Genomic DNA, 14,883 nt, shown 5'->3' with positions numbered 1-14,883 from the left:
AACGCAAACATAATTCACCAGGATCAACCTGCTCACTTTTAGAACTTGCTTTTCGGTGGCAGGCGTTGTATTGGATAACATCTGCCTCTCTGTGTGTTTGTGTCTGCATGTGTGTCCGTGCAATGTGCATGTGTCCGCCATGCAGCTGTACAAGGAGATTGTGGAGGCCCAGTCCGACTACCCTCCCAATTGGGATAAGAACCTGGCACTGGCCTGTGAGAGGCTCCTCCGCTCGGGTCACAGCGGCCACGACCCAGACACCCTGCTGACTTGCAGCGCACGCCACTTCACTCTCTACTTGGAGAAAGAGCCCACCGATTCACAGGCCGACGCCATTCAATCGGCTGTTTCAGACCTACTTCAAGAGAGAGACCAACTCCGCCAGATGAAAAAACAATGACCTATTCCACGTCCAGAGGGATCTATACATGGAGCTGGAGACTGCCAACAGTCCTCAATCCGAAACGCCACCGGCCAGGGACAGAGCCTGAACGAACCAGACTGTTGACAGGTGGCGTTCTAGATGTGCAATATAGGGTGGCAAAGTTTGGTTCTAGTTGGAACTGTAGCACTCCTGTAGGATACAGATATCTACAAATGTAGGTGAGGGGAAAGTAACAATGTATACAAAATAATAATTATTATAATATGGAGGGATTTGGGTGTGTTAAATGGGTCGCTGTGGTGGGTTGGGCTTTTAATTGTTACAGAGAGGGCAAACGGAGCTCAGCACATAGATCGGATAGATGTTTACTGTAAACCGGGCTCTTAAGAGACCCTTGTCTGACCCCAATAACGTTTCTTGTGTTTCCCTTACAACTTTATCGCTGAATCTAATTTTTGGTCTTTCTCTCACAACATGATGATTATTTGGCCCCGGCCTCCTGCTGTTCCAGTTTTTTTTTTTTTTTTTAGGGCGGCACAGAACTGAGATCGAGGGAAACCCACTATGGGGGGCCAAAATGAGAGATTCATTTTTATCTAGGACAGACTTGTGATGTGATGTCTCTTTATATGCCCCTCGTTCACTATGACCGTTACTGACCACCCCCTCCATCCATCCCTCCTTCTCTCCATCCAATCATCCCTCCCATCAGTTTATCTTAGATCGTCCTTTCCACATTAAAAACGAATGGATTCCATGAGCGTTTTACTCTCTTCCTTCCTGACGACAGGGTTATAATCCCTCATAGATTTAAATGAAATTCTAAATGTCACAATGCCAGGGACCGTTTTAGAGGTGTTTGCATGCATGCGTGCATGCCTGCATACAGTACGTATACTGTAGCTGTGTGGAGGTGTGCATAAGCGTGTTTGCAGTGTGCAACGTGTCTACAGGCAGCTAGCAACCACACAGTGTGAAGTGCTTTCGTCTTTAGAGAAGCACAAAATGCACACTAACCCTCAAGACACACACAGACAAGTAAGACCCTCAGTTCCCTGACAGATGGACTCTCAGCCTCATGAAGGTTGCTTGGTGAGACACTGTGGCACGCAAATGCCAGCAAATGGACATGGAGAGTCACTTAAAGGGCCGCATCAACCGATTTCAAACACCGGACCGTAAATACATAGTAATATGTAATGAATGTTGTTGATGAATAAAAACAAAATAATGTTAAATATTTTAAAGCGTTTTGAATGCTTAGAAAAGCACTATAGAAATATAATCCATTATTGTACTAGATGGGGGGAAATAAATGGAAAAACAGTACATCATACAGTGAAATGGAAGTAGTAGCACTACCAATAATGGGATAGTTGGTAGAACTATCCCGATGCTACCTGTGTTGCCCATGTTTATTGTGAGTTGCATGGTTTCAACATGGTTCCATATAGAGTCCCCTCTCTCTTGACCTCCTGCCAGCAGAACTGGTGTCGTCTACAGCGAAGACGGAGTCACATGCAGCGTGATCGTCTCCACAGCTTCCTTCACATGGAACGGATGGAGGTTGGGTACGGAGCCGTCGCCTGGATGTTACAGATCACATCCACCTCAATCCAGAGGTGGATCTCTGAACATTCCAGGGCTCCTACGGTGAACCTTCGCCCCCCCCAAGCTTTGGCTACCGTCTTTATCTCATCGTGGTCCGTTGACGTTTACACACACACACACAGTGTGGAACATGCTGGAGTCTACAGCAGCCCCCAGCACTCATCCAATGAGGGGGACACCAGCCAGCATCTTGATGTTCTTCAGGGGAATGCCCTTGCTTCCCTCCTGGACAGCACCAGGGCAGCCATGTGTCTCTTGCCGCTGTGTCTGCCTTTAGCCTCTTCGTTCTAGGACTGGGAGGAAACAGATGCAACCCTGGGGAATTGTGGTTGCCTATCAGATGAGGGCAAAGAGTGTATCCTGTGGAATTAGGATCAGAGGCACCACACTACACTACAATCCCAGGAAATTGTGAGTGTGGTTGCCTATCTATATAGTGATGTCACTATATTGTCCAATCATGAGGGCAGGGGTGGTGTAATCTTCATCCAATCAGAGGAGAGAAAGAAAAGACCAATAACAACAGTCTGTTTGCCTATCGGCAACCACACTAATAACTAGAAAGATTCAAACCTGCGGAATTGCGAATGTGGTTGACTACCAGAAGAAATGTCAGGTTCTTCAAGAAGTAATCAAAAGTGTGATAAGAGTTTCACTGAGTTGGGTATGTCACTGTATACTGTCCAATCAGATGAGGGCAAAGTGCATAAAAGCCTTGGGAAGAGTTCCGAATCACTGGCCAATCGGAGGAGAGAATAGAGAGTAGTTTTATGCAACCATATTAATAAGAAATACTGTGCCTGAAGAAACGGTGATGATGTATTGTCCCACATGACGTCACAGCCCAGAGGGCAAAACGGCCCCGGGAAGATGTACGATATTAAACAACAGTGGACATGCTATTCAAGCCCGCAATAATAACACTAATGGATTATGGCTGTCTGTATTGAACTTAAAAAAATAGGCTCTGTCAGCAGCCAAGGAATCTTTCAGTGTTGCAAGGATGCGTTGTGATTGGCCAGTGCACTTGTGCCAGGACACACTGTGATTGGCCAGTAATAATAATAGCCACTTTGAGTGGCACTCGGGGCAAATGTTCCCGCCAGAACATGATTTGCTATTCTCTGTTATCAGGTCGCAACTCGCTCTAGCTCACTCGGTTGTGCCCCACGTAGCTCAAGTTCGCTTAAGAGTCGTGGTCAGAAACTATACGCAGTTGTAGGCAAGAGGCACTTCCGTGTTGGCCACAGAACACCTCCCGGGATTGATTCCCGCTGGGGACGCTGTAAAGTTGTCAAATACTTGTAGTGGAGTAAAAGTACAATATTTGCCTTTGAGATATTGTAGGAAATTGGTAATACTCTAGTAAAGTAAAAAATACTTAAGTACAGTACAGTAAATGTACTTAGTTACTCTACACCATTGCTCTGGTGGCTGTCGGCTGGCTGCCATAGGAGATGGGACCGAGCAGAGATGGTTTGCTTTCTCATAAACCACTATCAACCTGCACTTAGATGTGACAAATATATAAATATAATATTACCTGAACTGTGTTTTGCTATTAAATCGTTATTACTTGAACATTTGTATCGGTATGTACAGTATTCCTGGTTACAACATGATGCACTGCAATGTTCTCTCATGTGTCGTCCCTTGCCTGTTTTACTTTACTTTCTCTCTGTCCTCCCCCTTGTTACCCTCTGTCTCTCTCATCCTTCTCTCACACCCCCCAACCCCTCCTTTCCTCTCCTCTCCCCTGTCTCTGAGAGTCAGTTGCCCACCCTAAATCAGCAAGCTGCCGAGGATTGTGGGAACCCGTGGAATCGCCGTGACCAGGGATGCAGGCAGGGAGCCACGGCAACGCTGGAATGTGGGGCGTCTGAGGAGATAAGAGCTGTGAGCCCAGCCAGGGAGAGGGGAGGGAGGGATGGAGGGGAGGGGGGCTGAGAGAGGGTGAAACTGTGAAACAGAGACAGGGAAAGTGGAGGCAAGTCTGTGAATGGGAGACAGAAACACAACACTATAAACAGCCAGAGAGAGAGAGAGACAGGAAGGGAGAGAGAAAGGGGAGGGGGACTTAGGGGGGCACACACTGGAGATGGGAAGCCAGCCTTATTCCTCTTTGCATTTCATTTACATCCCTGGCCGTATCGACCAATCGGATTGGGAGCAAAGCCCAGGGCTTAGGAGGGGAATAAAAAGACAAAATGCCTTTGCTGCTCTCATCCCTCCCTGATAATACCCCTTCTGTTTTTCTTTTCTCTTTTCCTCCCGTCTATAAGTAGATACTGTCCGAAATGCCAGCAGAAAAGCGACACCTCCGCGTGCTGTGTATCTCAGATAGACCGAGCGGGAGCAGTGTCTGAAAAGGCAGCTTTAGCAGCTGGGCCTATCTCCTCTCTCTCCTCCCTGGCTGGATCGAGGCTTGGAGTGGAGTGGAGTGGAGTCAGGGATGGGGTTGGGGGTGGGGGGGGGGGGTATGGGGTGTTGGTTAGAGTTTTGGGTAGAGAATAGAGGGTGTGAGAGGCATGATATACTGAGCTGGCCACAGATTTCGCAGAATCTTATACTGTGGAAAAACTTTTGGCCTGCAGATCCCTTCTCTAAGCAGGGGAAACCTGTTTCAAGGAGGTTTACGAGGTGCCACCCATCGTTGTGGATGCTGCCAATTCCAGCCACAAAACTCCACACTATTTTTAGCCTGGGATTGTTGGATGATTGTTATTGTTAAAGTTGTGAAGTTGGCAGGTTTTATGTAACACAGTCACCAACTGTCCATCGTCTGTGTTTGGTTCCTCTCACTGTAGTTAACAGCCTCTCAACAACACACCGGTGCCTATTTGTGTTCCATAAACGAATATTTTCCACTTTTAGAAATCATCAAATGGCTGTTGTCATGAGCACAGAATGAGCATGGGAATAAAATAAAAAAATGATATTGGTTCTTCAGCGGTTCTTTGCTATAATAGACAGGCTGCAGTATATAGATCTGCTGCCAAATATAAAAAACCTGTAAGCCCCTTTATGGTTCTCTACTGGTTCTTCATCTTACTTTAGGCACCTCTGATGGTTGCATAATTATGTATGTCACCATTTGATAAATGTGCTACATTGCACCTTGATATGTGCTACAGTATATAGCACCAATAGTCATTGGTACCATTTAGCACCATTTGTCTGTTGAGCGTGGATGTTTTCCTACGAACGCATAAGAATGTGCATGTATATTGGGTGGAATTATGCTTTTAATGGCCGCCTGTGTTATTGACACGACTCCACGTGTAACTTTCCTCGGTTTCTTAAGTTTGCCATCACCTCGGTGTGTGTGTGTGAGTGGGTGTGGCAGTCATTGTTTGTTTGTATGCCTGCAATGCAGGTATAGAGCGGTATGTTTGCAGATTTGCTGAGTTTATTTGTTCAGGTGTTTGTAGTGCGTTCCTTTGTGTGTGTGCATGTCCCCTGTTTGCGGCGGTCTGCTTTGCTTCCATTGTGTAAAAATGCACAGTGCATTTCCTCTTGCAAGTGTCTTGCCTGTATTTAATGGAGCACAGCATTGTCTGGTTTCTCTGCGTAGGAGTCCCCGGCCCCTATTGTACCACCGCTACTGGACCTGATGTTGGCATCAGTGCCGACGCAAAGCCTTATTGAAAGGATTGTGGTGGTTTCACACACACGGATGAGAGTCCTTCGCTACATGGGGTCTGCAGCAATCTAAGCACTCAGACATACAGTATATTTACCTGCTGCCACATGGCATCTGGCAGATGTGTATAGTCACCCCCCTCACCTGGCGTGGACCCCCCCCTATAAATCATCTTCACCTCACAGATATGGTGAGGATTATAGCGTGGCTGGGGAGTTCAACCCCTCTACATTTCCAGGATCAATCAACAACCACCGGGGCCTCGCATACCTTCAGTGGTTTGCCACGTTGAGCACTGGTTCCTCAAGCTGGGGGTGAGGATAGGCAGATAGGACTATAGAACTGCACAGGGAGAAGAGATTTGCCCTGATGGTGTATATATATGGATAGAAGACCTCAGGGGATGACTGGACAAACAGTCCTTACAATCATCAAACCAAACAAGCATCCCTCCCTCCACCTCAATGAGAGGTGTGCATACAGTGCATATGATGTGTATGTATGTGCAGATGGACAATAAATGTAGTATTATATGTAAACATGAAGGCCTGTGTCTGTGTGCTTGCATATGCAAGCGTGTTTGTAAAGTTAATTTTAATCTAACTTAATTCTAATCTAAATTTGTGAGTACAAAATAACTTATTTTTTTTGTTCTTCTGGAACAAACTGAATTGTATCCCCAAGTCCCCGTCGTTATCTTGTGTACACACATTTGTTTATTTGATACAGCCCCTCTCTCTACTACAGCGCGTCTGTATATCAAAGACAGCAGCGCGGAGCATAATTGAAAATGGCTACCGTGGAGAAAGGTCTCCCTGTGCTTTGAGTACTACGAGGCAGAGAAAAAGCCCCATTCTCCGCTCTCTTCTTAGATCTATTTAAATAATTGAGGGGTAAACTGACAAATTAGGCACCTTTATGGACGCCTCTGGGCTCTCTCTGGGGTCCCTCCGATTTCCCCATACAAGAGAGAGCCACTGGGCACGGGATAATATCTCTGTGCTTTGAGATGGGGGTGAGGGGGAGGGGGGATGCAGGCTATTGGGCTGGGAGGGGTTTCGCCAATCAAGCGGGCCACACTTTCTCCCTCAGGTTCTAATTTTGTGCCACATTAAAGAGCTCGGCCTCCATTTAGGACACAGAGAGGCATTTTCATAATTTGCCACATCTCTCGACTTGCTCAGGGTGCCTCTCTTCCTCTCTCTCGCTGTCTCTCTCTCGCTCTCTCTCTCTCTCTTTCTCACTCCGTGTCTGAACGGAGGGCCCGGGGAAGAAGAGGGGTAATTCATTCGCCTGCTTTCAGTCGACGCGCTTGAATTCTGCATAATGTTGCTGCTAGGTGTGTATAGCAGCTAATATTTATCTCTGTGATACTTTGCTATTAAACCTGAATATCATTAGCTTCACACAACCTAATGCTGCTTATTGTCAAGTGTATGAAAACGGTGTCAAGTCTCATTATTACTGTGTCACTACATGCCCAGATTTAGCTCTAAATTAAAGTGGCTGCAGTTAAACCAAGTCAGGAACCTTGTTTACTTTATATCCTCCAGACCCTGTAACAATGACTTGCTGGATTGATAGTGCATGTGACCCATAAAGAGTAAAGACGTGGTTCAAGTTCACGTTGCCCGATTTCCTTTCTGCACAGCACGACGTCAGTCGCGTCGTCCATTCATATGTGACTGCAGCATGCGTAAGCATTGATTCATAGGTTTTTGGTCACATTATTCACAGTCTCAGGGGGCATTTCATCGCTGACAGACGAGCTAATCTAAAATCCCCCCAATTTACAAATGAAAATCCCGCCATCCAATTGAGCTAATAGAGGGACTTGAATGGGATAATAAGATGTGGTGTAATACTGTGTAATGTTGTGTTGGTGTATGAGCCTGTGTGACTGGGTGTTTGACTGTTTGCAGTGATTACCGGGGGCCTGCGGGCCTGGTGGCTGCTCCAAGACTGGGACAGGGGATGTCTGCCCCCTGCTCTCAAGCTCTTGGTACCAGCACCAAACTCAGGAGGGAGAGTGCAACGTATGAGAGCACTCTGTCTGTCTGTCTGTCTGTCTGTCTGTCTGTCTGTCTGTCTGTCTGTCCCTCTCCATTTCTCTCTCCGTCTCTGTATCCGTTTCTCTCTCTCTCTCCGTTTCTCTCTCTCCGTTTGTCTCTCTGTGTCTCTCTCTCTCTCTACCTCTACTACTGCAGTGCTTGCAGATGTGCACAAACAAGGGAGGATTAAAGCAAAACGAATCTAAACAGACAAACGGAATTAGAGTGATGGGTGTCGGTGGGCTGGTTCGCAGTGATAAACTGTGTGTGTGTGTGTGTGTGTGTGTGTGTGTTCATGTTCCTCTGTCTAGGGGATTATCAGTGGTTAGGTGTGGTGTGTGGCTGGGTGACTGCTTCTGGGTGTCTTTGTATGTTTGCCTGTCCCCTATCCGTCTGTGTTTTTGTAATTATATATATGTGCGTTCGTGTGTGTGCGTGTGCGCTCTTGTGCGTATATTTACCCGTTTTGTGTGATAAATGTGTTACTGCATATTGCCTCATGACAACAACAAGTCTTCTCTGCACACTATACGTATAGATGTGTTTTCCCCCCTCTGTGTGTCATTATTTGTCTGGGTCACATTTCCACCTTGTTTATCATAGTTTGTGTTTGTCCACTGCAGTCCATCCACTAAGCCTGCGTGTCCCAGCTGAACATATCAAAACCAATCACTCAATATTGACATATACATGTGCTGTATATTTCTAGTATAGGATGATAAAACGCAGTTTATTAATGTTTTTGTGGAAATGTCAAGGTTGTGTGCATGCGCGTATGCTCGCGTGCGTGTGTGTCTGTGTGTGTTTTCCTGGTCCCAGGTCACTGTGTGCATGTTCAGCAGTTTGGGGGTTCCCTGCAGAAGTACTCTGGGACTAGAGCTAAATCGTGCCCACTGCCAGATGGGCATCATCATCATCATCAACCACCAGAGACATGGCAGCCCTGTGGCGGTGACTGGTATAGTATGCTGCTCTGCTCTATTCAGAGGTCAATCAAAGTGGTCAAGTGGAATAATAATTATAGCATAGTCATGGACATCATAATGAGCATCTACTGTACCATGCTTTTCTGTTTATAGTTACCTCAGATCCATTAGATAAGTTAGGTTACATATATTTACATTCCGACTGGATTTTAGTGTGTAGTTGTCATGTCAGTGAATAGTTTTTTGTAAGACCTTAGGTTGCAGGAAAAGTCAAGCGCCATGAGGTGCTCTTAAAGTGTCAAATGATAGCACTACTCCTAGACCATTGATTCTCAAACGTTCATTGTATCATTCATTCATCATGTATTAGTAGAAGATTTGTGTTTTTATAGGTTAGATGTATACTGTAGGTAGTGAGATACCAGTGGGGAGGGAGAGTGCGTGCGTGCGTGCGTGCGTGCGTGCGTGCATGCGTGCGATTCTAAAATGTATTCTTTGAGTCTATCGTTAATATTGGTCGTGGATAATGTAAAAACGACAGCACCTAGTTGAGATAAACGTGGGCATGTTAAAAGTCTGAGTCTCTGAGGTTGACGGCACTAACCAGAGTTTAGAATCAGAGTGGTACCCCGCCCACTGTACCCTCTCTCCACTCCCCACCTGGATCGGCCATCCTACGTCTACCCAGCATGACTTCTGGAAAATCGTTTCCGTATTACTAGAAAGCAGATTACACGAGACAAGTGTACAAACAAATAAAAGATTATTTCAGTCTAATGCCCTTTCAAAGAGTAGTGCTCAGTACACAATGCCATTCTTTCCCCAAGCTAAATTTGGATTTCAGTGAAGGGTCTGTCGGCCAGCTGTGAGAGCCCAACCTCGGTAATGGCAGCGTTTCCACATTGACTCCTCTCTCGTATCGTTTAGGCTTTTGGAGTTCAAGTGACTACGGGGTTTAAATGTGGAAAAAAAGAACAGGGGGATTCACTGTTGTTCTTGAAAAGCTGTGTTTATCCAGGATTAGAGACACCAACATGTTAATAATTGTTTCTCACAGAACTGCAAAGAAGCACTTTCCTGTAATCCCCTAATCAGGCATTACACCTCTGAGCGAAGCCACAACGCAGACGCACGCTGTCTGTGACGTGAAGCCACAACGCAGGCCCACGCTGTGCCACAACGCAGGCGCACGCCGCCTGTGACGCGGCACGCCCACGCTGTGCAAGAACGTCTTCCCCCATATGCCCTACCCATACAGTAGTGTGCACACTACTGTATGGGCAGGGTTTTTGTCTTACACAAACATTAAATTCCCATTGACAATGGATGGAGAATTTACGTATGTGTCTGAGTAAATGGGCATGTTAAGTCATGATGATGTACGATGATAAGAGCGCCCTTCACTTCACACAGGTGTGTTTTATTTTGTACAAAGAAGTATATAGGGCTTTATAAAGGGGTTTTTAACTCTAAAACACATCCCTGGTATAAATCTACTCTTGCCTTTTGTGTGGCATGTGCACCCCATAAAGTTTTTAAGTTGCTTGATTCAATATTTAGACTAGGCCAATACCTATCGGGAACGATTCTGTGCAGTCATAGTGTGGCCACAGGAGTGGCCCATTTGGAACAAAATGCCTCAAATCATGAACACAGTGTTCGATTGCAGTGAAACTTTGCACGCACATTCCGGCAAGGCAAGGAAGAAATGCCACTCTAAAATAGATTGCTCTATAACAGGCAGATTTCTGTGAGCAGCTAATCACCTTTATATCTTTTTTTTTTTTTTTTTTTAAGATATTTTTTTGCGGCTTACGCCTTTTATTGATTTTTGAAGGGACAGACAGTAGGCTGACAGGAAACGGGAGAGAGATGGGGGGATGACATGCAGTAAAGGCCGTGTCGGGTCCGGGAGTCGAACCCGCGGCACACTGCGACTGGATTACCAGTCCGGTGCCCAGACCGTTACGCTACGGCCTGGGCCACCTTTATATCTTAAGTCATGTATAATATGTACCGTAGTAGATGACTGATACCCGACTTTTACCCGTTGACCCGTTGATGATCCTGCTGTCCTCCCTGTATAAGAGAGGAGGTCCAGAAGGGTCTGGTGGAATGGAACCACCGGAACATGATGATAAGAGCGCCCCTCACTTCACATGAGTGTGATTTGTTTTTACTTATGTAAACCTCTGATGTGACAATAAAGCTGCTTACGGCAGTTAAACATTACAGATATAACTATGATGCAGACATGGACGGTAAATGGACTGCATTCACCCATTCACGCACTGATGGCAGAGGGAACCATGCAGAGCGCTAACCTGCAGGAGCAGTTACATTAGGGTTGCTCAAGCATACTTTGACACACAGCCAGGAGTACCCTGGGATTGAACCGGGAACATGGGGTTCAGACAGAGCATCCCTGTCTGTTTATCGACTACATTGATGACTGATATTGACACGCACACACACATTCTACCAGAAGTCGAGACCTAGACATCGTTTTCCAACCACTGGACCTTGCTGTGTATGGAATCCAGAATATTAGCAGTTTGTGTTTTGTAATTTTGTAATTTGTGACGGGCAGTTAGGTACATGCTAGGGATGTCCCGACTTTTTTCGTTCCCGATACCACAATTTCTGTGTTAGCTTAGCCGATACCGAATACCGATACCAGTGTTGTGATCTCGTGTTGTGCTCATAGCTAATCTAGCTATATATCTCGTGTTGTATTCATAGCAGACTCCTCACTCAAATGTGCACTAAGCTTGCAGTTTGGGCAACTCGAAACCAAAGTCCACATGCCCCAACATAATAATAATAATAATAATAATGAATTTTATTTATATTGCACTTTTCATTCACAAGGAATCTCAGAGTGCTACAAGATTAAAAACATATGGTCTATCATAAAAGGTTAAAAACAGGGTTAACAAAAACAGTGCAAAGCGACAGTTCAGCACAAAAAGGCCTTCCGAAACAGGAAGGTTTTCAGGCCTGTTTTAAAACATTCCACACTCTGCGGCACTCTCAGGTCCATGGGGAGGCTATTCCATAGACGTGGTGCTGCTGAGCAAAAGGCCTGGTCCCCCATGGTGCGCAGTTTGGTGTCAGGAACATGGAGTAGTAGTTTGTTTGCAGATCTTTCATTTACCTGCCATAGTGTCAACCCCTTACCCCTGTGTTGCATTGGTGGTTAGACTGGCATATTCTCAGATACCGATATGACGAATAAGGGCAGATACATTTCAGATACCGATACAGTATCGGGACATCTCTAGTACATGCATAAGTGCGTTGCAACGGTACAATAACTCAATAAGTCACTTGAGGTGATTAAAGCACGTATGTTTTGGTTAGTAGTATGTTGTATGTTAAAACTTGTAGCCTATACGTGTTGGTCCTGTCAGATATGTTGTTGTTTCCATACTTTCCAATCACTCTGTGCTCTGTGTGTCTGATAGGAGGACTGCTGTCTGGTTTGAAGCATGGGTGTAATTTAACACCCCTTGTGATGGCGACGAGGTCACATAGCTCAGCCATCTCGGCCAGCACGTCAGCTGTCTTCTGTGGTACGGCGGTGCAGGTCTCAGACACAAGGCCACCTTACCTGCTGAGATGATGACGGGTCCAAGGCCAATGTTGGTGAGCACAGTCTCCTCACACAGACTGAGGAATGTTAGACAAGCCTGTGAATACCAGTGGACTGGTGCTTTGGCAGTAATCAACCATTATAGATGTTATTATATGTAATTATGTAAGCATAACTCCTAGTGTCCCTATTCTGGGGCGTTTCTAGGGTGAACAATCAATGAAAAATATCAGATTATTGCAACACGTGTACTTGTAGATCGGCAAGGATATTTGGTATTGGGAGGACCTAATGTAGACCCCTTGGGGACTCAATCAAATATACATAGGGTTTAAGAGATTAACATGGACATCGTGATGATTATATGTTTGTTAGACATACTGTATTTGGAGTCACTTGTGACAGACGATAGAGTATGTTTTTTGTGGTCTGGTCTCTATAAAGTAGCTAATGCTTGTAGGCTATGTCAAGTCACTTGTTTGTAAACCCTGTCCATTGTTTCGAAAATGTTTCCATTCTCATTTTCACCCTCCCATGTTGTTTTTAGATTTTTGGGTGTTTGTTAGCATGGAGTGTTTGTTGTTTGTTGTTCGCCTCCCCCACACACCTCTGCCCTCCTCTCTCCTTGCAGGGCCTGGCTGGAGAGTGTGATTCAGGGATCGGCAGGGATTAACCTGGAGAATTTAATTAGTGGAGCTGTCGTCTCTGCCCTTAACATTTCAATCTCCCTGGGCTGAAGGAGCTGGGACTAATGGTGACTGGCCGCTGGGAGGTGGAGGGGGGTGTGTGGGTGTGTGTGTGTGGGGGGGGGGGGGGATGCAGAAGCAAGACTCACGTTTGACAAACAGATTAGTCCAGCTGTGGCCCTGATGCAAGGTGGAGTAAACAGGGGAGAAGGATGGAGCTAACAGGGTGTTCTGTGGTTTCAATGAACGGGTGATGGTATGCCATGATGATGGTGTATGATGGTGTGCCCTGCGTGGCTTCTGTTTCTAACACTGACTGTTTCGCCTGAGCACACCCTCCAAATCCCAGTCCTGTAGGCCTTATGGAGTGGTGCTCCATGTAGGCAGGAGAAGGATGGCTATGGTGGTGTCGAGGAGGAGGAGGGGGTAGATGGTGTCGTGTGTTGGTGAGCTTGGGGGTAATCGCCGCTCAATCTGAAGCCACCACTGTTGCATTGTAATCCTGATGCTAAGCTCTCTATGAACCCAGATGGGACCCCCCCCTTTCCCCCATCTGCACCCCATCCCACACACACACACCACACACAGTGTTTGTGGGCAGCTGTGTGCTAGAAGTGTGCCCATCCCTTTAGTGGGGGTCCAGTAAATGAAGGACCTCCTGTAGGAATGTTGCCAACTCCCCTGAAGGATACATGCACCCAGTCAGTCCAACTGGTCCCACTACTGACCCGCTGGTCACCAGTGATCCCCTCTTAGTATTCCACACACACACTCCTGGGCCTGGGGACGGGTCCCAGAAGCGTCCCGTGGGACCACTGATAATTCAAGTCAAACATGATGTCCCACTGCTTGTTTGACACACATTTAAAGCCTTTCAATCAGATGTGTTAGCCACAGTCCATTGCCTCGCCTTGGACCGTTATCTGTGTCACACCCGTTTAAAAGGACATAATCAATTTTGTCTGATTGAGTGCCTACTATCAAAAACATTGATTTGCTGTACAGCGGGGGGGGGGGGGGGGGGGGTAATAAACGTCGAGCTGAGAATTGTTCATTAGGTTTTGGTGTATGGTGGCAAATTGATTGAGTTCAAATTGGAAAGGAAAAAAAGAAGAAGAAAGAAACAAGGTGAAGCCAGAAGAAGTTTCTTCTTGTTTACGTCTTCCTCTCACCAGTACCCCCCAGACCCCCCCCCCCCCCCTTGTCCCCAGTGTGGCCCCTCCCCTCCCTGTTCTGGGCTGGCCTGTGTCAGTCAGTGTGCCACTAATTAAGGACTCTTAAAGACCTACGCACCGCGCTCATTAGTGAACTGTAGCATCCTTACTGTCCAGGGAGGGGGGGAGGGGGGGAGGAGGACCTGCTGTCCCAGCGGCCCACAGTTCTGTTACAGTCCAGACGGTCTGAGGAGCCCAAAACAACACTGTTTTGTTGTTTTTTAATCTGATGCTGATTTTAATATGTTTGGAAAGTGTTGTGGTGAGGTATTTCTTGTGAATATAGCCTTGTACTGTTTTCTTTGGACTGTGCTAATCTATGCTGCCTGCAAATTGCAATGTCTTTGGTTTTGTTTTTTGTCATACATTTTCTGGAGAGTTCATAGTTTGAGACCCCCCCCCCCCTTCACCCATCAGCTTCAGCTGCCCACCACTTGGGCATTTGTTTATTCCATTTTAATGGAAATGCTAAAACAAAACAAACGGGCGTGTTTGTCTTCATGAAAGTAGGCCAAACAAGCGCTGACAAACAAGAAGGAGGGGGTTGTAGGTCAGGGCGGCAGCAGCCATGTGTAACCATCCCTGACCAGGGAACATGCTACGCTGTTGTCAGCCATGATAAACACATAATAACACACACACACACCCCCACTGGGATGATGTAACATTGTCTAGACCAGCAACACACACACACACACACAATTTACAATTTAGGCATTTAGCAGACGCTCTTGATCCAGAGCGACTTACATTTAAGAAAAAACAAAAGCTT

General features: G+C 46.2%; 1 protein-coding gene across 3 annotated transcripts in view; it reads left to right on the top strand.

Annotated features, from left to right (window-relative positions):
- The window catches only part of tmem260 (transmembrane protein 260), a 36,257-nt gene extending 35,567 nt beyond the window's left edge, over positions 1-690 (top strand). For all 3 annotated transcript variants that reach the window (XM_083791177.1, XM_083791175.1, XM_083791176.1), the window contains one exon: positions 146-690. In XM_083791177.1, coding sequence (XP_083647303.1) covers positions 146-400 — 255 coding nt within the window. In that variant the 3' untranslated portion in view covers positions 401-690. The remainder of the gene's footprint in view (positions 1-145) is intronic.
- The last annotated feature ends 14,193 nt before the right edge of the window (positions 691-14,883 follow it).

The sequence above is a fragment of the Protomyctophum parallelum genome (genome assembly GCF_964188405.1).
Source record: "Protomyctophum parallelum genome assembly, chromosome: 20".
NCBI classification, from domain to species: domain Eukaryota; kingdom Metazoa; phylum Chordata; class Actinopteri; order Myctophiformes; family Myctophidae; genus Protomyctophum; species Protomyctophum parallelum.
This window is presented reverse-complemented; position numbering and strand designations above follow the sequence as displayed.